The following is a 23,932-nucleotide window of genomic DNA, read 5'->3' as shown; positions in this document are numbered from 1 at the left end:
AGGTAAGTTGCTTGATTGCAGTGAACAAGTTGTGTGTTAAGTGAGGAGGAGGAACCAAGGCGAGCTCTGTGATGACTGTCCCAGGGAACTTGATTTGAAATTTGCATTACTGTGAGTCCTTGTATATCTCCTGTCTTCTCACCAGCAACAGGCTGCAGAGCTTGAGAGAGCCTAATTTCAACTCCTGAGATGAAGATTAGGAAGTCTCTTGTTAATGCCACATCGAAGATTCACATAGCAGAATGAACGATTGATTTTCTTAAATCTGGGCAACATTTGAATGGTGTAAAGTTTTTATTTTTAGTGTGTGTTAAATCTTACATGGGTAGCAATATATGTGTTTTGAATTTTGAGTGACTATGATGAAAAAAGCTGGATTTTTGTTAATTAAATCACTTCTGGTAGTGTGCTAAATGCCTAAGGCTGCAGTATGTCAGAAAAATAGTTCTACAGGGAATAGCCAGAGAAGCGTCCCACTGGGCTTATAAGTGTGAAAAAAACTGTGGATGCTTTTTTGGGTTTTGTATATACCCAGGCCTGCATTTTAAAGTTTATTTCAAAGAGAAACTTGAGGAAAGGCAGATTCCTAGAACTATAACTCAGCAGCATTTGGGTCATACAACCATCAAACACAGTTTGGAACAAAACCGAAAAATGTAAGCTTATTGTGTGGTAAAGTCCTGGTATCTCTTAAGGACCTTCCAGACTTTCTGGGGAAGGTATCCTGCTTGGAGAGTGCTGGAGCTCTGGAACAAAGTCCTAGCTCTTCAATGGTCAAATGAACCGTATTTTGAGATCTGAGTATTCCGATCTTAAAATAGCCTTTGTGCAGGCTCCTTTCTGTGCAAGTAATAAAAGCTGCAAGGCTTTTGCCAGTCACCAGTATGGACATGGCCAGCTGTAGTGACACAAGGAATCTTGTTAATGGAAAAGCAAACAAGTGTACGTGCTGTACTGCTCTGCCCTTTTCTGGCTTAAAAGAAGGCTCGGACAGAAATAATTTCTGTAAGTTTGCAAAGTGTGTAGCCAGTGCACTCCTCGTATGTATTGGCTGCTCGTTTGTAATAAACTGCTGAAAAACTAGTTGCTTTTTTAGGTGTACCAGAGCGGTAACTTGTCAAAGCAAAACTGGCCTATCAGTTTTATCTGTATTTTCCAAGGACCTGCAAAGATTTGAGTTGCATTCTGTGTGGAACTTATTTCAGTTAGAAAATGCAGTTTTGTTTGCTGTACGACTTGAGTCCCCTGTTACATCACTGGAAGAGACATCATGAGGTGTTCCTAGGCTAAATACAGTGATTTCTTTTGAGAAGCAGGTAGAAAATGACAAGTAGGTGATTGTTTTTACCATTAGTAAGTAAAAAGAAAATTATGTGTATTTTATTGTGCATATTCATATTTTTGAGGTGTTTTGTCAATGTCAGCTACTACTATATGGTATATAAATTGAAGGATCTGTTGCAAGGGGAGGAGTGTCTAAACAATTTCCCAAAATGTTTTTGAAACATTGCTATTGCCCTACTTTTGATCCCTCTTGAAAGTGTTTGCCTGAAAGAATTGGAAGAATGTCCTGTTGAAAGGTTAAAAGAAAGTAGTGTAATTTGTCCTGAAGCCCACCAATTAGAGTTTTGTAGCCATTAGTAATTTATTTATTATATATAACTGTCTTGACAAGTGTCACAGAACAGAAAGTGACTTTTAAGTGCTTCTAACGCAGTGACTAATCGAGAAGGTGCTTCTTGTAATCACTCCTTAAAACAAGGAGCTCAGCTCATGCAAACAAAACCTTTTTCTGAGAAGATGCAGGTGTTTAAACCACCTTGCTCTTCTTGATGAACAGAATCGAGATCGTAAGATGAATTGATTACTCTTACGTGGTTTCCACTCTTTCCCCTCCTCCAGCACTTGCTCTGAGATCACGTGTGTGCTTCGCTCCCAAAATGTTTATAGGAGATGGTGACTACATCCCTGGTAACCCTTCTCGTAGAATAAATCACAACAGCCAATGCATGCCCGTGCTGGGCACTCTGTTGCAGGGGAGGTGCTTGTTGCCCTGGACAGAATAGTTTCCAGGAGTGGAAACTTCTTTTATAAGAGCTGTTTGCAGGGGGAGTCGGATTTTGCCTTGCGCCTCCCAGCTTCTCCTGAAACCAAAAGCCAGCCCTTTGTTCACGCTGAGCTCTGGATCCAGTTCACTGTTGTGTTTTCTGGGTGTGGTGGCAAAATTTCCCAAATTGCTGGTGTCTCTGGTGTTGAGTATGGACCTGTAAGGGGCACAGAGCCAAGCTCTCAACCTGAAGTGCAGCTTTAATGTAGGTTAGATGATAAATTGTTAACAGAGGTCAAAGCCTCTTGGGTTTTCTATTTTTGTGACAGTTCTGGCTAATCTTCCCTTAAAATGTAGGCCTTCCATATTTTCAGTTGAAATTGGGATAGAGGTGGACACACTCAGGTCCTTGCTGAACTGTTATCAATGTCCATATGTTGGTGTTCCAAAAGTGTGGGTTTATTTATAGATTTATCTTCTCAATTGAAATTCGGTGCTTTGAAGGCTTTTGCAAACAGATTCTATCTCCTGGAAGGTGATGTCACTGCCTTGCCAGCTGTAATTCTGTTTCCAGTCCAATCTTCAGTCTTGACTAAGCAAATTTCTCCTTAGAAAAACAGTCGATGATTCTTTTATTTAGTATTTTTAAATATTACTGTAAAAGGAGATTGTTTCTGTAGGGATAGCAGGCTGTGTCCAATACCAACAGTTCAGGCAAGGTCAGAATTTTAACTGGAAAGTGATGAAATGTTCTCAAGTGTGCAAAATCTGGGACTGTTCATGTCAATCACTGAGTTGCATGGTAACAAATGTAGGTGAGCGTCAGCCCTACCTGTTGTGCGTCTGTTCTAGGTTTCCTTTTGTTGTCACAGTGCTGACTGCAGGACATTTTCAACCCTGCAAAGGGAACAGTAATGAGTCACAAGGCCAAGGAGAAACACTGTAGTGTAAATGAAGTTTGACATCTTCAAACTTAGTAAAACTCTTGGCAAGTACTTCTGAGAAGGTTCCGAGTTTGCTGGTGTTCAAGGAGGAGGTGGAGTGGCTCTGCTGGGTGCTGCACTTTGGGCTGCCAGTAGTACAAAGTTGTCTTTGTATTTAAACAGCTCAAACCTGAAGGTTTGATGATTTGCTTTTAAAGTTTTTCAAATATTTATACCACGGTATAATGAGCCCGCTGACAGATAGTCACTGAAAAGTTTGGAAAAGCTTTCACTGCCGTTACAGAATTACAGGAGATGTGAGTACATCCTTACACTGGGGCATTTTAAGCAAAAGCTCATTAAGGCAACTTCAGGTGTCGAATTGTTGTTCTGTTGGCAGTTTTGGTAGGTGCACCCCTTCCAAGGGTTCATCCCCCTCTCCACCAAGAGCTAGTGGACATTCCGGTGTGCTTTGCACCCTTCTGGAACGCAGGGCCCTCCAGTTTCTCTGCCCTTGGGGTAGCTTTTAAATACTGGGCCCCCCTTTTTTGCTTTAGCCCCAAAGGTTGTGGTTGGAAATGGTTGTTATTGTCCTTGGTGCTTCATCCCATGGATCTCAGAGGTGTGTTAAAAGAGGAGAAGGTGGAATGGTGCCATTGCAGCATCACAGGATGGGAACAGCCATCACTCTGGGCATGGGCAAGTCTGGGGTGACCTTCCTGGGAGATACATGGGTGCACCAGGCAGGTATTAATGTCACCACTGAAACTCTCCTTCTGTTTCCAAAACTCACAAAGCTCTCTTGGTAAAATGTTCCCTGCTCCCACTGGATCTCTGCAGAAGGAGCATGTAAACTGACTGACGATACTGTTCCCAGGCACAAAGGAGAATTGTAAGTATTGTTAGTGTTGGATGGCAGTTGTGTTCATGGTTTGGTGTTTGGGGTTTTCTTAATTGAGAAAATGTTGATTTCTGTGCTCTCATTATTGGCTGTTTTGGTAAGAACTTCAGTTTGAGCAGCATACACAGAACAATTTCTTTTTGTGTATTTAAATATATGTGTTTATATCTGTGCCTACATTTGCATTTATGAACATTCAGTTATTGATAGGATTTGAAAAATTAGTTGTTGCATTTCTAAACTATGGTGGGTTTTAAGGCACAGGCTGAAGATCTTGACTGTGGGTGGGAAAGAGTATTTGGAAAGTTTGAGAGTTCCCTGATGGATTGGAGATGCCAAACAACAAAAATGGTGAAGTTTGGGAGTTATGTCTCCTTTAAGGCCACTGTACAAGTGCATAATTAGATAGAGTATTTAGTCAGAATTAGTACTGAATGTCAACTTGAAACACTATTTTTTAAAAATTCAGAGTTCTCATTAGCACATCAAAAATTGAACAGCAACTAACCACTTGGTGCTCTTGTCATCAGGAAGATGTCAGAAAACAGGATTGGGTTTTGTGGTGAAGGTTCATGAATCACTTTGAAACCTATTGAGCTATCAGAAGAGGTGTCCTGTTTCTATGAGCATGTGTTGTTTTCGGGGTCATTTAAAAAAGATGATGGTCTCTGGAGCTCTGTAACTTAAATCAGGGATGTGTGCAGGCACTGGGAGATGGGATTTGCTTGCCCTAGTCCTAGTAATGCAGGGAGGGTGGATGAGGAATAAATTGCACATTGGGGGGTGTAATTGGAGAGGGCAGGTATCTCTTTTTTTGGGGAATTAATATGTGAAACCCTCAGCACCAGAACCCTAGTGTCGTATTTAAGGCTCAGGGTAGGAGGGAGAATACTTTTCAAATGATTAACCTGAAAAATGTGGACAGTGGAATATACAAGGTGGAGCTTGCTCTTGCTGTCTCGTGTCTGTGAGATTTCAACGGCACTAATGGCCATTTGATGAAAATATAAACTTGGGGATTTTGTGCTTTTGCCAAATTACTATGGAAGTGTTGACAAAACAGCTGGGGAAGTCATTCATCACATTTTTCTGAAGTCACTCATGAGATTCTTTTCTTTTTAAATTTAACTGCCTGGCCTTTTCTTTACGTTTCTTTCTTTTACGGTAATCTTGGTTTGCTGTGCATTAAGATTTTGAAGACTGGTTTAAAGCTGGAAATCAGTGGAAAAATACATAACACAACTGTGTAATTTACAAATTAGGGCTTGCTCAGAACTGTTTCGAAGATGCTCTTTTAGTGAGCACTAATGGGAATATAAGATGACGTCTTGATACTTTAACTCATTAGTTTCTAAGAGTTATGAAGATAAAGAGTTCGTTATGAAAGTAGAACAACACTTTTTCTCTGCTTTTGCTGTCTGAAGAGTTTTCTAATTAGAAGCCAATTTTGCTTGGCCTGGTGGTGGTAACTCCTAGGAGGGCTGAAGGCAAGAAGCAAAGTTTTGTCTTTGGGGGCAGTGAAGGAGCTGTTTTGTCGGGCAGGGGGAGGTTCTGGAGAATGAGTGTGAGAGATGCGAAGATCTCCAGGGCTCTGCTCAGGCACAGGGAGAGAGGAAGCACTGGTGGAAGGCACCTTGTGTCTGGGTACGTACTGGAGGGCCTGGCAGGGCTGCATGTAGTTGTGCTGTGACATTTTTGTTTATTCATTTCTTCCTCCAGTAGTGAGTATTAAGTTCCATTATAAGGGCCAGTTTTGTGTTAGTGTTGTTTGGTTTATTTTGTTTGGTTTTTTTTCTCAGCAGGATTTTGGTTTGCACTTCAAATACAATTTCAAAGTGAAACTTGGTCTGCGTGGCCTAATCATGAAACCCACGGGGATTTCTGTCTGAGGTTGAAATGTAATTGAGATGGAAAAAAAAAAAACCAAACCTCTTTCATGGAATCATAGGATGGTTTGGGTTGGAAGGGACCTTAAAGATCATCCAGTTCCAACCCACTGCCATGGACAGGGACACCTTCCATTAGAGCAGGTTGCTCAAAGTCACAACCAAGCCTTGAACACTTCCAGGGATGGGACATCTTCATCTTCTCTAGGCAACCTGTTCCAGTGCCTCACCACCCTCACAGTAAAGTATTTCTTCCTAATATTTAGTCTAAACCTGCCCTCTTTCAGTTTGAAGCCATTCCCCCTTGTCCTATCACTGTCTGCCCTCGTAAATATCAAACCAAATCAAGAATTTTCATGTCAGTGATGCCCATTCTGGAGGAAGAGGGGCCGTATAAGGGATGGGTACAGTGGTCTGAGCTCTATCTCAGCTACATCTTGTGAAAGGCATTTGTTGGGGAGAGAAGCCCCAAGAGTAGGAGCCCCTGGTGCAGGTTTTTAAGGGGCTCTGGCAGCACTGCAGTGTAGTGGTGTACAATGAGACTTGCAGGAAACTGGGGTAGACCTCTGATATGACCCTAAAAAGTGTGGAAAGCATCATCTTTGAAGTAATCTCCATTGCTGTTTAAAAATCAGGTCCATTTGTTTGAACTCTGAGCTTGAAGTCTTGATAATTTATATTTATATGTGCCAAGCTGTGAAGCTCATTCCTCGTTCCTTGTTTCCTTTCAAAATTCTTGCAGAAACGAGTGAAACACCCCTGTGTGATAAAGTCTTTTAAAATTAATTAAATTCACTTTGAGCCTCAGTGTGCAAATGGGGTCATCTCTCTGCTTGCTGGAAACGTGGGGATCCGTATTACCTCCTGCCATTTGCATTTCCTACATCCCAGATCTTCAAGATGAGAGCAATTGGTGTAATCTGTGTGGATGCCCTGGTGTGCTTCCACAGAAGCAAAATAGCTGCAAAAGGCAGGATGTGTTCAGCCTGTCCTTCTCTCTGGCCTCAGAGATAATGTGGGACCATTCCTTGGGCTTTAAAATATCTTCTGATGAGTAATTTTTGGCAGCAAGGAGGTAACTCCAGTCTCTCCCAACAGCTCCCCTCTCTGTGCCAGGCTCCACCTGACCTGGTCAAACAGGAGTGGCTGTAGCCATTGATCCCCAGGAGCCACTGAGCATGATCCCATTTCCCATCCCACTTCCCTTTGCAGCACTGTTGCAGTTAGCACGTGCTAAAAACTCATTTAATTTTCCCAACTCTTTGCAGATTGGGGCATCTTTGTGGTGAAATGCTGTGCTGAGGTAGCTTGGGATGTGCTGGGAATGCAGGATTCGTGTTGGTACACGCTGGGCTGAATGCGGGATACAATGGGGTTCTCGGGCGTGTACGGGGGTGGCAAGTAAAATTCAGATGGATAAAAAAGAAAAACAAAACTCAAAAGGTTGAGCTTTCTGAGGGAGCTGCTGCGGGGCAGGGAGGGTGAGTGAACCCAGCATGTGGCTTTCCCTGCCCTGGGTCTGTGCCACACGGGTACGGCTGGGCAGGAACAGTGTGAGCTGGCACTGGAGCAGCTGAATACGAGGGCAAAAATAAAAGGAGCAAGACCCACTGCCAGTTTTTAAAGCCAGAAGGGCAGAGGTTTGCTCTGTGTGTTGAGCAGAAAGCACTGAGCCCTGCCCTTTCCCGGACACTGGACATGCTGCAGCCATGCCCTCCCAGGACAGAAATAGCACTGCGAGAGCGCCCCATCAGTCTGTCCTTTCTCCCAAATCCCACACCCTTGTTTTTTCCCAGGACTTTGCCACCATCTCCCTTGCTGTCTCCTGCCACTTCTGGATTTCCCTCCCCCACCACCACCTCTTTGCAAGAAATGCCCACCTCCCACAGCAGGGGAGATCGTAGTGCTGGGAAGGCCCAGCTCAAATCCCCCAGTTATAAACAATATGAGTTTTGGGGTTGGAGCAGGGAGACATAATGCACGTCTGAGTTGCAGTGCTGTTTGTGCTGGCAGAGCTGAGCTGTTGTAACCAGCACAGGATGGGAGATGAGGAGGTGGGACATGGCAGCAGATTTTTGCAGAGGGTACAGATTGAGAGCTGCCAGCATCTTCAGTTTCTAACCAGCTGAGCACTCTGGGTGCACCCCTTCAGCTAAATATTTCCTTGAATTTTGCAGGAAGGAAGTGTCAGACAGACACTGAGAAACCCGGAATCTCCTTGTGCTCTCGGTATCATTGAGGAATGGGCAGTTGCTCTAGAAGGAAAATTATTGCCAGTAATTGGTGAAAGCCACTGATTTGTGTGAACCAACTTAAAACCTTGTCCTTCGTCCTGTGCTTTAGCTGATAAACATCACTGCTGAAATAAACTCCCTTTATAGTTTACAAAAGCTCTGCTCTAGAACTGATGGTGCAGATGGGGCAGCTGCTCTGGCATTCCCTGGATAGTTTCTGAGTGATTTCAGGCTCTTTCAGCTTTCAAAACTATGTGCATTTTTTTTAATCAGAGGACTTTAAAATGGCTGCTTTTTCTTGTAAGCATCACATCAAATAGCAAGAGGGAGATTTTTAAAGGCTGTCACAGTCCAACTCAGAGATATTTTCCAAAGAGGACTTGATGCAAATTTTGGGTTCTGTCGAGCCTGGCAAACCCAAGAGAGCACAGGCTGAAAGAGGATTTTATAACTCCTGCTGTTACTCGTCACAGTATTTGTGTTTCCTGGCATTTAGAAACAAGTTTAAGAACAATTAATCAGAAGAACTTGCTCAACATAGCCTCCAGTAATGGCGAGGGAGTATTTTCTTGGCTGAGCACATTGCCTACAATTTCAGGAGGGATTAGGGGGGTTTGTGTGCACATGTGGTTTTAGAAAATACCCTGGGCTTGGTGTTTTATAATGAGCATTCCTCATTTCCAACAGGAATTTGAAAAAGCTGATGATTTGGCAGCTTTCTGAAAACAACTTCTGAGTGTGACCCCAAAATTAGACCATTACTTCTGTGTTTTTAGTAGTTACTTGGTCTCCTGGTATTTTCTCTGTGCTATAGGACATTAGATATGGAGCTTTTAAGAGAAGAAACAAAAGATCCAGTTAATCTCCAGGATTTTTTCAGCACAGGAGAATCCAGGCCTGTAGACAGGTCTGTAAGATGAGTTCTCAGATCCAGTGAGTTCCTGTAAAACATGAGATTTCCCAGAACATGTTGGACTTTGTTCTCAGAAGAACCCTGGTATCTTCTGCTAAGGTAGATATTAATACCAGAACTGCTGTAACAATGGAAAAGTTTATCAGTAGAAAAACCATATCAACAGGTTACAAAGATCGTAGTGTGATGGACTTCAGATAAATGTGTTTGAATGTTTTTTTTTTTCTTGTACTTTTGATTGCTCCTTCCATCACAGCTCATCTCTCCACGGCAGCAGCGGATGTAGTTGAGTCATCAGAAACTCCAGGGCCCTCCATAGGCGCAGGGTAAATTCCAAGCCTGTGTAATAGAAGGGGGGGGGGGAGAAGGTCAAGAAAAGCTTTTCGTTTTTTTGCCTTCTACACTCTATGTTATCAGTCCACATCAGGAACAGCTCAGATTTCCAGCGGAGCCTTCTCCAGAAGCAGCAATACAGTGCTCTGCTCCGAGCTTACACTGCCCCTTAACTTTAAAGCCTTAAAGTATTAGACAGACACTTTGCTGGCCATCATTCAAGGAAGATTAGAATGGAGTAAGTTTCCTGCAAGCCACCTTTGCACAACTGTGTGGCTGGAGCTCAGCTCGGAGCTGTCATTGGACTAACCCGAATGTCCCTCACCAGCTGCACCTTCTGGTGCTGCTTACGGGGCGGACTCTGTGGTGTTTGTGGCTTCGGGGAAGTCTTCCTTCAGATGAGCAAACTCTAGTGCGCCTACTTCTTTCCTAATACAGGGGAAAACCCTGGTTATATATATATATTTCTCGGGTGAGGTGTGTGAGAACAGAGCATGTGAGTAGTAGGGCTGCCGTGCGGGAACCACCAAGGCACCGCTCCCTCCTGCGCGGGAAGCGACCTGGCAAATGCAAATCAGTGTTTCGGCATCCTCAGGATGTTTACCCCGGTTTGTTTTGCATATTTCTGCCATTACTGTCTTGCCGTTAATTACTGCTGATTCCTGGTAGGATTTCAGTTCAATTCCAGGACGTGCATGGATGTTATTTAGATGTAACACAAAAATATTAATGCTGGCCCGTGCAGGGCTGCTTTTGTCTGCAGTGCTCCGTGACTTACCTGTCCCAGCTCACCTGGGATATCTCTGCCTTGGGGTTTTTGCTCCTGTGTGTGACCTCCATTTCCCTGGAGCACGTACAGACCCCTTGGTGTAGCTGGCAGCTCCCCCAGAGCGCCCACCTAGTCCAAGAATTGCCCTCCCAGTTTGTGCTAGACATGTCAAATCGCTGTATTACCACCTAAATACAGGTTGGCAGCGGCTGTTCTGATAACGATACCCTCGCGATAGGCAATATTGCCCTCTACTGGTTAACTACAACTCGAAGGATCCCTGTTTCCCCTTTTCTGTGCACCAGCTTTGGTAAGAGAAGTTATTTTCCAGCCCTTCTTGGTTGTAGCAGAAGGCAGCTTTTAGTCCCAGTGCAGCTTTGTAGGATGCCACAGCTCGTGTTTCACTTCTTTTTCCTCAGAAGCTGCTGTTCATTGGGTGCACCAGAAAACCAAACTGTAATTGCTGTTTTTAAATGTTACTACTAATGCTGAATCCTTCATTTTCAGAATTAACCCTTAGAAATGTAACTTCTCCCAGCTGGTTTTGCAAGTGAAATAGCTGCAAGGTTTTTAATTATTATTTGCATTAGTGGAATAAGATCTTTAGCTTAATGCCTGGATGCTGATTCCAGCTGCCCCTGATAATTGCCCCCTTGCCTGTCCCAGCTGGGGTGGCTGCAGGCCCTGAGCTGGGTTAAACATAGGCTTGGAAAAAGAGTGTTATTTTTAACCTGGGTCAGTCCCTGCCTGAGGTCACGGCGTGGCTGCCCAGGCTCTCACGTGGGTGTGCTGGCTTGGAGGCACAGGAGACCCCAAGAAGGAGGTGCTGGGGGAACTGAGGGCTGTTTAAAGCCTGAGCACCCCTGAAAGGTGCTTCTTGGGTGGATATTCCAGCTCTGAACTCAAGTACACCCCTCCTCCTCCATACTAGCTGTCTTCCTAAAAGCCGTTTCTAGGACAAGTGTCACCACTGACAAAGCTCTGGCAATGTTTAAACACTTTTTGGTGGTGATGCTCTGGGGCTGAACTCTCCCACAGTGTTTCGAGTGGCTTCCTGTTCCCAGTGGCTTTACTCAGTCTGGCTCAGATGTTTCAAATATGTTTAAATATGTAGAACAAGGAAGAACAGCTGATGCAAGTTACACTTAAGTTTTGCTGTGCCAGGCAAGCTAAAGGAAGATGATCAGAGGAAGATCTGATGGCTCATGCCATGCACAGCGCTGGAGTCCATTCAGTATTTGAACCTCAGCTGAGATGATGTTGCACCATTTAATTTGTGGTGCCATCCTGCACTACCACAACTCGTAAAGGGGAAAAAGTTTGGACAATTTTTGGGGGTCTTTTTGTAACTAAAACTTGTCTTTGCTTTGGGGAGATGGAAAAGTGAATGACTCTATTGGGTGATGAAGATGGATTTAATCCTTTTGATACTTGAAGGGAGCTCATAAGAAAGATGGAGACAGACCTTTTAGTAGAGCCTGTAGTGATAGGACAAGGGGTAATGGATTTAAAGTGAAGGATGGTCGATTTAGATATAAAGAGGAATCGTTTTACAATGAGGGTGATGAACACTGGCAGAGGTTGCCCAGGGAGTTGGTAGATGCCTCATCCCTGGAAACATTCCAGGTCAGGGCTCTGAGCAACCCAATCTAGTTGAAGATGTCCCTGCTCACTGCAGGGGAGTTGGACTCTGGGGGAGATGAGCTCTAAAGATCCCTTCCAACTGAAATGTTCTATGACTCCAAAGGCATTCTGGTTCCCTGAGTCCTGTACTGAGGAGTTGTGTTAGTTGTCTGATTGGGGTGTCTCTGTGATGCACACACACAGAGCTTCAAGGATGGCTTCAGCATGTTTCCCATTCCTGCATCTGTTTGCCAGTATAAATTTTAAACATACATCAAGACATTGCACATCAGAAAGAGAGCCATGCAGTTTGTGTTTCCGTGGGAGGGGAGGGATCTCCTATTTTTGGTGCACTATAATTTGTTAGGAAATGAACCCTCTTGGCAGGTTTTTTGTATGTGCAAGTGATGTACTTGGGTTTCCTATGCTTTTTTTTCTTACTCTTGGCATTTTATTGGTTTATCTTCATACACCTGGTATCATCAGCCTGATACATGCTCCAGTGCTGTCTGTATAGTGTGTAAAATTCTGTAGCCTCTTACGGGAAATGATTGCGATTCTGTGCCTGGACTTCTCTCAGCTTTTCCTTGACTTCGTGTGAGGGGAAAATCAGCGTCTTACCAGCCCTCTCCTACTGCAGGGAGAACCAGGCACCCAGGGTTTTACACTGGCATGATGCAGGCACTCTTAACGCAGAGATCTTTGTCTTATCGTTTGTGATTTTCTCGTATTTGCTTTGGAAATGTGTGGGAGACCCCAGGGCACAAAAGCACGAGCACTGAGGCAGAGATGGACATTTAATCACCTGGGAAGAAGCGTCCTCTGCATAATACCCAAGCACATCAGGTGCTCAGACTCACAGCAGGGTGATGTGGGGCACATCCTGGAGTCCTCTTCTCCTGCAAGGCCTCGGGTGCCCGCACTGCTCTGTGAAATGACTTCTTAAACATACCTTGCCTCCTTTTCCTCATGCCCTCGGAAGCATCTCCCCGTGTGCGATTACAAGGTAAAGACAATGGGACCTGTTGTGTTTGAGAGTGTCGGTGGTTTGATGCACACACAAAGTGGGTATTCCTGCTCTGTCCCGTGTTGTGTCCGTGGTGCTTTTTCCATCTTCAAAGCATTTTCCAGCCATGAACTAAGAACACACACGTTAGCTGAGAGCACACACCCCTCCCTGAGCAGCTGATGCCGGGCACATCCCAGGAAAAGCTTCCAGAATGTGACACACCACTTTTGATGCAAATAAAATGATGCCATATTTCATCAGCTCTATTAAAAGTATTTAAGTAATTGAACTAATGAAACTTTTAAAAGCCTTTAAGAAACAAATGTGGTACACACCTTTGTTCTCACTCTTCCAACCCCCCCCTTTTTTTTCCCCCTCCCATTCCCTTCCCCCTTATTTTCCAGGTTGGATGTCTTTTGTTGGCATTTTGGTATCTTACTGTTTGCTTCAGTGTGTGGTTTTGCTGAGTTTTATGTGTGTTACGGGAGCTGATTTCTCTACTTTGCAGCACTGGTGCTGTTATGGTTTCTGCAGCAAAGGAAAGTGTCACCTGCAAAACAGCATGAGTATGACTGGAGTTACCTCATCTTTCATATCAGTTGGTGCAAACATTGGGTTTTATTTCCATTGTGTTCATTGGCCTGTGCTGTGTGTTCCTGCCTTGCCTCCAGAGTGTGTTTACCTCTCACAGCTTCAACATGATTTCTCATCTTCATGTGGTCCTTCACGCATCTCCACCATCCTTCCAGCTGTGATGCCCAACATCTGGCCCCTCTGAACCCACAGTGGCTTTGTATCCCACCACCCCTGTAGTTAGCTTGGATATTTATCCTTCCTTTCCCTTTGACTTTTCCTTGAGCAGGGCCAAGCCTCCCTAGGCAGACAGTCCAGGTGAGGTGGGATGAGATGACATGCTCTGCACAGGACAGAAATATTGTCCAGGACCATGTGCTCAGCTCCCTCACACTGTCTTTTGGGAAAAAGGGAACAGTGGCTCCTGAGTTGTCATATCTAGTGGATCTTTTGAGTGGCTTCAGTGTAGTGAGAGGCCATTGATGGAGCTTTCTGCTCCAGACCCTCCCTGATGTGCCGATACACAGGGCTGTCTGTGACCAACCGCAGTCAAGACTCTAGTTCTGTGACCCCTAATGTCCAGCCCATTTCCGAGGGGTTCTTCTTTTTCAGGCTAAACTTAGGCATTTTGTGTGCAGCTCACTTCTCTTGCACTTTTCGCTTTTTCCAGGGGAGCCAGATGAAGAAGCCTTTGCCGAGGAGTGCCGACGGAGAGGACAACACGCGCTGCCTTCCCAGCCGGCCAACCCTCCTCGCCTGCAGAAGTCTCACAAGCCTGCCAGCTCCCCCCGCTATGCCTTTCATTATAATAGTGATGAGGTGGAAGAACAGGATAGAAGCCGGGTCATGAGCAGCTTCGAGGCCCCTTTTCATTTATCAGGTGTGCACAAGCATGGTGGGGACAAACACGCGAAGGACGATCCATCAGCTAGTCAAAAGCCAAAACCAAAAAGCCAAGCAAGAAGTTGGTGCTGTGTGTTGACTTAATGTTAGCTCCCTGGGTAGATCATAAACAGCAGCTTATGTGCCTTCATCCTGCTTTAGCTCTGATCTTCCATTTAGCCTAGATTCACTAAGGCCCTGGGATACTTAAGGATCCAGGGCAAATATTGTTGTGCTGCTGAAGTGCCTCTGCTCTTTGTTGTTAAAAATGAAGGCCTTTTAGAGGTTAACTCATCACAATACTTTGCACATTCATTTACTTATATTGTGCTTGGCTTCCTTGTCCAAGGAGAAGTTCAGCAACTTAATACTATTTCTGGAAGCTGCAGTTTTAGGCATCTAAATCTTAATAGAGAAGGCTGAGACCGTTCAGGCAAATGTGGCAACGTGGCAATTGTCCGGGTTATTTTTGGAAGTAATTAGTCCTTTGATATATTTCCAGTCTGTAATGTTTTGGCAATGTAGTCCAGAGGCTATCTTGGACAACAAACTCCTCATAAGTACTTGATTTAATTGGAACCTGTGGTCAAAGATCATCCAGGACTGCCAAGACAGGTTTTTCTGATACATGAAGATGCCTTCCTGCTTGGATGCCCAAACCAAGGGCCCTTCTCAGTAGTGTGGAATTAGGCAAAGTGCTGGGAAGTGTGAGCATATGAGGCTCCTCAGGGTAAACACAGCACATGAAAAATATGCACTGTCCCCCAGAACAGGCACTCACGTATTCCCAGTGCTGCACCAACTTCCACTGTGTTTATGAGCCTTTAAATCTAACACTGCCTTCTTTATGGAAGACCTAAAAATACCACGTGGGATGACAGATTGAAAAAACAGAAACGTTTTGTTAAATGTCTTCCTGGTCAGTTGCTGGAAGTTTTGTCTCTTAAGGATGGCAAAGTTGAATCTTCTCCTTAAAAAAAAAAAAGTTACAGAGGCCTGAATGTAACCGTGTAACCTCTGGGCTGGTGTCCTGAATCTCCCACTCAAGGGTTACAGGTTTGGTCTCCTGTGTCTGTAGCTGGCAAAACAAAGCTTTGGCTGTGCCTTTGGAGAAGTGAGGATCTCTGCAATCATAACAACACTCTGCAATGATTTCTGAAGGGCAGCTGAGGTTGACGTGCTCTGTGCAATTTTTGGAGCAGTTTTTAAGATTGCTTAGGACTTTTTGCTGTGAATTTATTTATGTTCCAAGACGCACAAGTTTGCAATTAAAATTAATTTCCAGAAGTATTAGCGCAATCACAAAATCCTCTCTTCTACCAGTAGATTGTGAGTTGCCATAAAAGACTCAGGGTGGAAAACTTGATTGAAGTAAGACTTAAGATTTTACTGCTGATTTAAATATTTTGCCTGCTGTTCCTCTGATGGACAGGGCTGCTGAAGGACTGGTCGAGTCAGTCATAAAAACCTACGTGAGTGTCTTAATCCCTCCTTGGGAAGTTTTTGCACGAGCCCTGGCCAGTAACACCCTTCTCCTTCATGGGTGTTCACCTCTGCTGACTGCCTTGCCCAGAAAGGAGGCTTCACCAGCACAGCTCTGTAATTACAGAGACCACTGACTCGCTCCCGCTTGGCTTCTCATCGATCACTGCGACAGCTGCCGTGCTTACACGGGCCGGCGTTGGGGGAGAATGGCATCTTTTTCTGCCTTGGTCCAGAGACCTCTCAATTCAGTTGAAAATTGGTAAAGTCCAATGGCCTCAAACCAGGCCCTGTTCCACCTCAAATCAGACAGTTTTGCCACCACTGATGTGGGGCCCTTGGCGGCGGGACCACGCAGCAGTTTTAGATGTTGTCCCAGTTGGAGCATCTCGAGCAAACCCGCAGTCACTAATGATTTACCTGAAGTGAGATGTTCTTTGTGGTTTTTTTTTCCCAGCTCTAGGAATGGGACTGTTTGAGTTTTGATTTGTAAGCCTGTAGGAAATTTAAACGAAGGAGAAGGGGATAGGGTTCACTTTGACTATGTGGTGGGTATCCCTCTGGAAGTGGCATCTCTCTAGTGCCCAAGAGGAAAGTCTGGCCAGCTCACTTAGACTGTCATCCAATATCCAGAGGTGAGATGAATGCTATCCTTAGTCAGGATTCCAGTCGTCGCAGTGGGTATTTAATAAAAAATTAGAGTTTAATTTGATTCTCCATCTAACACTTTGTGTTTTAGTGGAAATTGCTCTGGAAGCTGTTCCTAGCTTTGTAATGGCCACTTAGAATAAAACTTCACCTCTTGTGCTCTGAAATCGCTGCATATCTCAAACAGTTCTCTAGCTCCAAACAAGGAATTTTAAAAATAATAATTCAGATACTGCAAGTGATGTGCTCCCTGATCATGTGATACATGGCTGACTGGTGGGATCCAAGCTGTGTCCAAGTGACATTAAATGCCAGCAGAGACCTGGGGGTGGCAGCCATTAATGGCAGAGATGGTGGTAAGTTCCCCTAAAAGACTACTGCTCTGGATTTTTGAGAGTTTTGACCTTTATCCAGAAAGAATGGCTGAAATGTTTAATTGTTAAAATACTGAAAAATACATGATACAAAATCTCATTATTTGGAAAATAATATTGCAAGGTTTGCTCTTCCTTTTGAATGAAATAGCTTGCATTAACCTACAACTTACAACATTAATTATTCATTTTTGCTGCATTTTTATCTGCTGGCATCTGTGAAGAGGAAACCACTCTAAAAGAGCTAGCTTAACTAATCTTGATCCTTTCCTGGCATGGATTCCTCTTCTGGAAACTTGAGCTATTTGTACTTTATTTCATCTTTAACTCAGTCTCTGTTCTTTTTACCAACATGCGGTTTCCTGACACTTTACTAACTAGTAACAGCAATGTGCTTGGTTATCCAAACTAATTACTTTATGATTCCATCACATACTTAGTTTTGGGCATGTAATGGAAAGAGAAAGGAAAGCAAAGCCACTGTTTTCTATGGAAACCTAATACGTGAGGAATTCTGGAGGCGCGGAGATGGAGTTCCCTCTCCCTTTGCTCCACATCCCCTGGCTGTAACTGTGTGCGAGTGGGAGCAGCCGTACTCTTCTGGGGCAGGGGGTGGGAAGGCTGGCTGGTGGATTTGGGGACTGGCTGGTTGCTCCCTGGCTCAGCCCAGAGCTGCCCTCACGCATGGTGTTTTGGCTGCTGGTACGAAATCATCCTGTAACCCATCTGCTTCCCGTCGAGGACAGCTGGGTTGCACGTGGAAGGGATTCCACGGCTGCATAGCCCTGCAAGCTTTTGATTGCCATTTGGGAGTAAAACCTTGGAAATCTACTCAGTAATAGCGTTACCTGTGCTATTACCTGCCTATTACTAGGCAAGCAGGTTGTATCTGGCTTGGTATGTTCTTGAGGCAATTCTAGGCAGAACTGGTAATGAAAACAGCATGGTGAGCAAGCGTGAAGGAAGGCCCCTGCAAGTTGCTAAAGCTTTTCAGTCCCCTAAAACATCAAAGCTGGGATTACATCACTGGGTTGGCCAGTGAAACTGGAGAACTCGCCCCTTGGATTTAACAGTGCAGATAATTAAACAGTGGAGCAGCATACCTAGACAGGGTGGGATGTTTTGTCACCTCAGGTCTTTACGTAAAGGCAGGCTCCCTCTCCACAGTGCTCCATGGCACGGGCAGGAGCTGTGGATGTGGTGAGGGAATTAGTAGGTCAGGTGGTAGTGTATGCTGGGCAAGGGCTCAGGCTGAAAGGAGGGGATGTGAAAGTGTGGTGCAAAGCTGTAATTGCAGAGTGAGTCACGTGCCTGAAATTATATTGAAGCTGTGAGCTGGGGTGAATTTTTATAATGGCATATGTGAGTGTGGTCAGTCTGAAATAACAGAGGGTGGCTGCAGCTCAGAAGTAAGCTAAGCTGCCTTTGAAATTGCAATTTATTGTTTTGAATAGAGAGACATTTCTAAGAGCAGAGAACTAGAAAGAGCACTATAGAACCCACCTTGAGAGTGCCCTGCTGCCTTGTTAAAGCTCTGTGTGAGTGTTGGGACTGTGACTGCTTCCATGGTTTGAAGGAGGGCAAAAGACTGGCCACGATCTTAGTAAAAATTAGTGGATCTTGGAAAACATTCTCTGTGACCTGAGCAGAAAGCATGAATCTCTCCCACCCCCAACCTCAACATTTCACTCTGAAAGTGGAATGAGATTCCTCCAAAGTCTTCACTGTTGCAGATCTTCTGTAAAAATCGGTCCGTGGCCTTTGTTGCTGGCTGATGTGGGTCAAGAAGCAGCAACGCTGCATGTTAATTGTCAGTTGTGACTGAACACCTTGTTTCCCTCTGCTGTTTCCTGTGCTCCTCTGTGCTGGCAGAAGGAAGGTGGAGCAGACCCGTGGCTGCTCTCTGCATCCTGGTGGAGCAGGCAGATGTCAGGCAGGGCAGGAAGAAGTAGGATACCAGAAATGTGTGGGGTGGGAGTGTTTTCCCCAGGACACTTGTGCCTTTGGATCGGCTGCCTGATATGCACACCTCCTTCACAGCTGCCACCCAAGAATGTGATGAATTTCACAGTCAGTGACCGAACAAACTGGTGACTTTGGGAGGTGCAGATGGCAGGGAAGTAGAAAGCCAGAAGGCAAGTCAGTCTGGGACACAGCGGAGAGGCTTCCCACTTTGTTTTGGTCCTTGCTGAGTGGGGGTTGAGGGAGTTACACCTAAGTGTTGTTGGAAGTTGTTTTCAGCTTTCAGCACCTTTATGAAAGCTGGAGTAGCTTCTGTGCTCCTTGTGGTTCTTCTGGAAGTAGATGAGAAGGCAATGAAATGGAAAGAGTGGGTCAGCTGTTGCTGTTTGTTTTAGACAAGAATTATCCAGGTAGTAAACCAACTATAATTCCAAATGGTGTGGATTATTGCTTCATCCCTCTCTGCTTCTGGCAGCTGACAAAAGCAAGAAATACCAGGCTGATATCTATCTGCTTTTGAGTGAATCTGTTTTCCAAAAGTCACAGCTTGGGGAAGCTCTCAGCAGCCTGTTCTCCCTCCACCCTGTAATGCACTTCTAGAGTTCAGATGGCAAACAATTGCTTCTAAGGGTGGAAATTTGAACAGCCTTCTCCAAGAACAGGACTGTTTGGCTGAAGCCAGTTCAGCCTGGCACTCACTATGGGAAGTTCCTCTGGACACTTTGTGATGCTGGCAACTCTCCAGGACACAGGCTCACTGCAAAATGATCAAATAGTTATGGGGCTGCTGCCTTCTAATTCAGATTTTGTTATTTTGTGATTTTGGGGCTAGTCTTGTAACCAAGGCAGCTAAATATGCTTTTAATTAGCGCTGGTTGAAGTATTTGAGTGAAACATGCACCGAAGGGTTACATCTTTAGTGTGCAATTCTTATTTGTGTTAGGAGCTGCTTCGCTTATTTGGATCAGGTTTTTGGCTGTTATCACCCAGCATAGCATCACTGGAGCTAACAGACTGGCAAAGTTTGACCTATCCTTTCTTCTTAGCTAGGGGTATAAAAGGAAATGGTAGAGAGTGAAATTATTTATCACAGCAGGCTCAAAACAGAAAAGACCTGGCACTTTTCTCTTGAGGAATACTCTATATTTCTTATCTTCTACTTTGGCCAATCTGTTTCTGTGTGTCAGTGATAAAAGAAAGCTTGAAAGATTTCCACTTTTCACCCTTATCATTCCGAAGGCTGGTAGGAAACCATGTTGTCAAAAGCCTAAATATCTTCATACCACATTATTTTAACTTTTGAGTTGTTTCATTTATAAGACAATGAATTATGTGGCATTCACTTTAAGTCATAATTTACATTGACTCACAGTATTTTTAAGGAAGGGTTGCTAGAACTGCTTTCAAAATCTCAAACATTTGAAGAAAATGGACTGTTGCAAAAAAAAATATTATAAAATGACAGCATCAAATGCAATCATGCCTGGATGTGGAAGCCTTTTAGAAATACCAACAGTGTTTTGAGAAGGAAAAATGCAAAAATTATGAAGCTAATAACCTGCTAGGGCTTAATGACCCTTTCCCAAATATCTGTGTTATTGTTTCATAGTTATTTCATGAACTAGTTCTGATCAGCTGATATGATGCTGTTTTTCCCTCCAGTAAAGGGAAGAATCCTTTGAATAACATCCCCTGGATGAGTGATCCTCAGGAGTCAGCATGTCTCTTCTGCCTCCATTGACCTCTGTGAGAAAGCAGAGAGATGCTTGATCCCTTCTGGGATGGGTGCCTTACTCAGTAAATTGAATGCCAAGGGATCCTATTTTTGGTGATGTATAGGTGACTGAGGGGCTGACATGGAAGGAAACTTCCTGGATGGATTCTAAGTGAGTGGATGTTCACAGAGTGTCCCCAGGGACAGGATTGTAGCTCAGGGGGTGGCAGGGTGCAGGGAAGACCCAGCTTCATCTGCAGTCCTGCAAAGCACTGCCAGTTCTCTCTTCCTTAAACAAGAAAACTGGTTTCCACTCTAACTTTGTGCAAGCTGATCGCTCATGGCAGAATTTCTAAGTAAATATCCTGCCTCTTGACTCAGATGATTGCAAAAGATGAAGTCATGCTGTTGATACAACGTAGGAGCTAGAGTGATAACCCAGAACAGTTTCCCTTTGCTACCAGGGAGTGTATTTCCTCTAATGCACAAGCCTTTGATAACATCTCAAATGGTTTTAGCCTAAAAACTTGTCTCATGGTTCTCCCCAAGACTTAAACTGAAGAACTGCAGATCTGCCGTGGGCACATCTCTAATTACACTTGGGAGGAGCTCTGATGAGGAGCAAACTGCAGCCACAGTGTGGTTTTGTACTCCTCCAGCCTCCCACCTCTTCCTTTTCCCACCTTAATTTTGCTCTTGATACTGAATTGATGGAGAACCAGGTGCAGCAGTGACATGGCTTCCTCAGGGCCATCTCTGCCTGCCTGCCTGCCCACGACACAGAGGGAACAAAGACATTTCCATACTGGCAGAGCTGTGCCCTGCCAGGGTCATTCCTCTCACTCCCAGCCCTGCCCCTCAGCTGGTTTGCAGCAGCTCATCCTCTCTGTGCTGGCCCCAGTCACTGGGCTGTGCTGATTCCCAGTGGCAGAGCACCACTGAGCTAAAATATCCCTCCAGCTATCTGAAAGCACCACAGAAGGATTGTCTGAGGGAAATGTTTACTGGCTTTCAGTTTAGATTTACGAGTGCACCTGGGTAGATTGTGGTGGCTCACACAGTTCACTGCCCGTGCAAGTCTGCCAGCAAGTTGGATTTTACTGCAAATTTGGAGGAAAAGGTGTGATGCACAGCAAGAACTGTTTTTCACACACGATTGTGGGGGGGGGGATAAACCATTGGAATGATGATCACATGGCTGGAAGCTTGTGCCTACTGAACCTGTAGCAAATAATTGTTGCTTGAACTCAATGCTTTCATGCACCATTGGAGCTGCAGTAGAATATAACCGGTGGTGCATAGTTAAGCATGAGCAGGCTGATGACCAGCATATAAAATATATATTGGTAAACACTGAGCACCTTCTTATTTACTCAGGATTCTTGGTATTCCCTAGTCTTAAAATGGAAATGCAAATGTCATGGTAACTCTGACTCCTGTGAGCAGGAAATGCCAGTACTTAAATAGCTCCTGCTGTATAAGTCTTATTTATTGCTTCCATTTTGAAAATTATTCTGATTTTGCATGTGCTCTAATTTTGAAGCTTTTCCTGAATGGCTTTGAAGTATTTTGAAAGTTCTCCAGATCTTTTCAAACTTCAAAGATTGGTAGTGTTTTCTTTCTATCCCAGGTAAGGGATATAGTAGAAGGGGGGATATAGTGGAAATGGTGATTTAAAAAAAAACCCTAAACAATACATTAGGAAGCCAGACCTTTTCTTTAATATTTCTTAAACCATTCAGAGAACATGTGCTTTTGCTAGATGGAAAAGTCCATGAATGCTGTGAAAAGTGTTTTACAAGCCATGTTTCCTCAGGATACAAAGAAGTCAGCAAGAGGAGGAAGCAGAAGCAGAGAGAGGAACAGAAGAAGAAGAAGTCAACCAAAGGGAGTTACTAAAATGGACTTCTCTGCTATGCCAATACCTTTATAATAATGACAACTTCATGTTACCTTTGAGCACACCTCTTCTGTGTATATTTTTTGATTGTTCACACTGCTAGCAAGGAAGTGACTCATGTTTAAAACTGTACTAAAATTGCACTATGTTATTCCTTTTAGTTTCACGGAGTGGCTTTCTTGCCAGTCAGGTTAGGGAATTCGGACGAGGCTGGTCGTGGTTAGGAGTGTTTTATGTTTGGAGATTGGAAGGCGTTACAGAATTTCTTACCTCTTCCTTCCCTGGGACTAAAACGACTCTATTCTAGTCTTTGTTATTTGTTTTGTAGGAGATAAAGGGTTGTGCAAATGCCTGTTTGTTTGGTCAGTGGCATCAACATCAGGCCTGTTAAAAGAGGAGTCCTGTTCAGTCATGTCATTGGGAATGGGACTGAGACGTGAGCTCTTATAGGGTAATTTATGCAAGCTTAATAAGTGACTTCTATGGTTGGGGTTTTGTTTTGTTTTTTTCCCCCCCAGGCTGGGCAGTTTTGTCCCTGATATTAAAATGTTCCTACATTTTAAACTGTATCCTGAGGTTATATCCTCTGATTTTAAGAAGCATAGTGTAACGATGGCCTCCTGTAAGTACTCCTACTGATTTCTTTAAGCTTAGTTGACTCCTGATGAATCATTTAGTGAAATCATTCCTTATTTTAAAAGTTTATTTTCAGAACGTAGAGACAAATGATCCAAGAGCTACTTTAAAACTGCTCTTTGTTTCTGCTGAGTAGGCTTTAGATAATAAACATTTTTTCAGCATCCATTTAACGTTTTATCCAGTTGTTTCTGCAAAGAACTTATACTTTTATGTATGAAAACATTTTGCAGGACTGTTTTTTTTAGCTTGAAAAGATGTCTTAGATTTAAAAGAAATAAGTATTTTCTGGCAAGATGACTTCCTTGCTTCCCATACTCGTCTCATGTGCATGACACATCGCTTCTCTTAACCTTTTAGTGTGTACAGAGCCCTTCTGTTGCCTTAAGCATTTACCTGCATGTTCCTTGTCAGTACGTTGTCTCCTCTTTTTAACCTCCAGGTAGGAGTTAGCAGCTTATGGTTTTGTTTTGTTCCTTTTGTCTTCCTCTTGCCGATACGTTGTTGATGTAACAGCCTTAAACCTGGCAATATTGAAAGGCCACAGTTCCTGGAGAAACTCACTCGTCCTAACGTTTAAAAGATGTAGGAATGCACATAATGGTGTAAGAGAGAAGCTAAACAGAAAGTCAAGTCTGCATTTTAGCATGGTTTGATATAACAAATTCTGGTGTCTCTGGTATCTGAATGGTTTAGCTTCAATTACCCCATGTAACCCTCTGCAAGCATATAACCCTTTGTGAACTCTTAGGGGATGTAAATTACGGTTACTGTGGAATACGACCGAGTACCAGTTTTCTGTCACTTAAGTACCACTTTTTTTGTGCAGTGTTACTAATATTTAAAAATAAAGAAAATCTGCCTTTATACTTTGTCCTGTTGCACTGTACTGTAGACTGCAGCTGGCATCAGTTGTCTGTGTTTGATTTCCATTACAGTTTAGGCTGTAAGCACACGGGGGAGGGTCCACATTCACACAGTGCCCACGAGCATTCCAGGTAATTCCTTTTGTTAAATCCATGAGCAACTCAATACATTCTCTGCATCAAATGAGGGTTCTTTCTGGCTGGAAACATCACTATGAGGAGCATATACTTCAAGCAGAGCTTGCACATTTGGCATG

At 44.0% G+C, this 23,932-nt stretch overlaps 1 protein-coding gene across 3 annotated transcripts in view; it reads left to right on the top strand.

Moving 5' to 3' along the window:
* Nucleotides 1-23,676, top strand: part of DNAJB6 (DnaJ heat shock protein family (Hsp40) member B6) — a 59,897-nt gene extending 36,221 nt beyond the window's left edge. The window contains exons 9-11 of one of the 3 annotated variants that reach the window (XM_050322696.1): nucleotides 12,612-12,635; nucleotides 13,882-14,091; nucleotides 22,090-23,676. In XM_050322696.1, coding sequence (XP_050178653.1) covers nucleotides 12,612-12,635; nucleotides 13,882-14,091; nucleotides 22,090-22,172 — 317 coding nt within the window. In that variant the 3' untranslated portion in view covers nucleotides 22,173-23,676. Of the gene's footprint in view, nucleotides 1-12,611; nucleotides 12,636-13,881 lie in introns of all 3 variants that reach the window. The other 2 variants (XM_050322704.1, XM_050322687.1) reach the window with 2 other exon arrangements.
* The last annotated feature ends 256 nt before the right edge of the window (nucleotides 23,677-23,932 follow it).

This window comes from Myiozetetes cayanensis, unplaced genomic scaffold (assembly GCF_022539395.1).
Source record: "Myiozetetes cayanensis isolate MyiCay16 unplaced genomic scaffold, myiCay2020 scf1, whole genome shotgun sequence".
NCBI lineage: Eukaryota > Metazoa > Chordata > Aves > Passeriformes > Tyrannidae > Myiozetetes > Myiozetetes cayanensis.
This window is presented reverse-complemented; position numbering and strand designations above follow the sequence as displayed.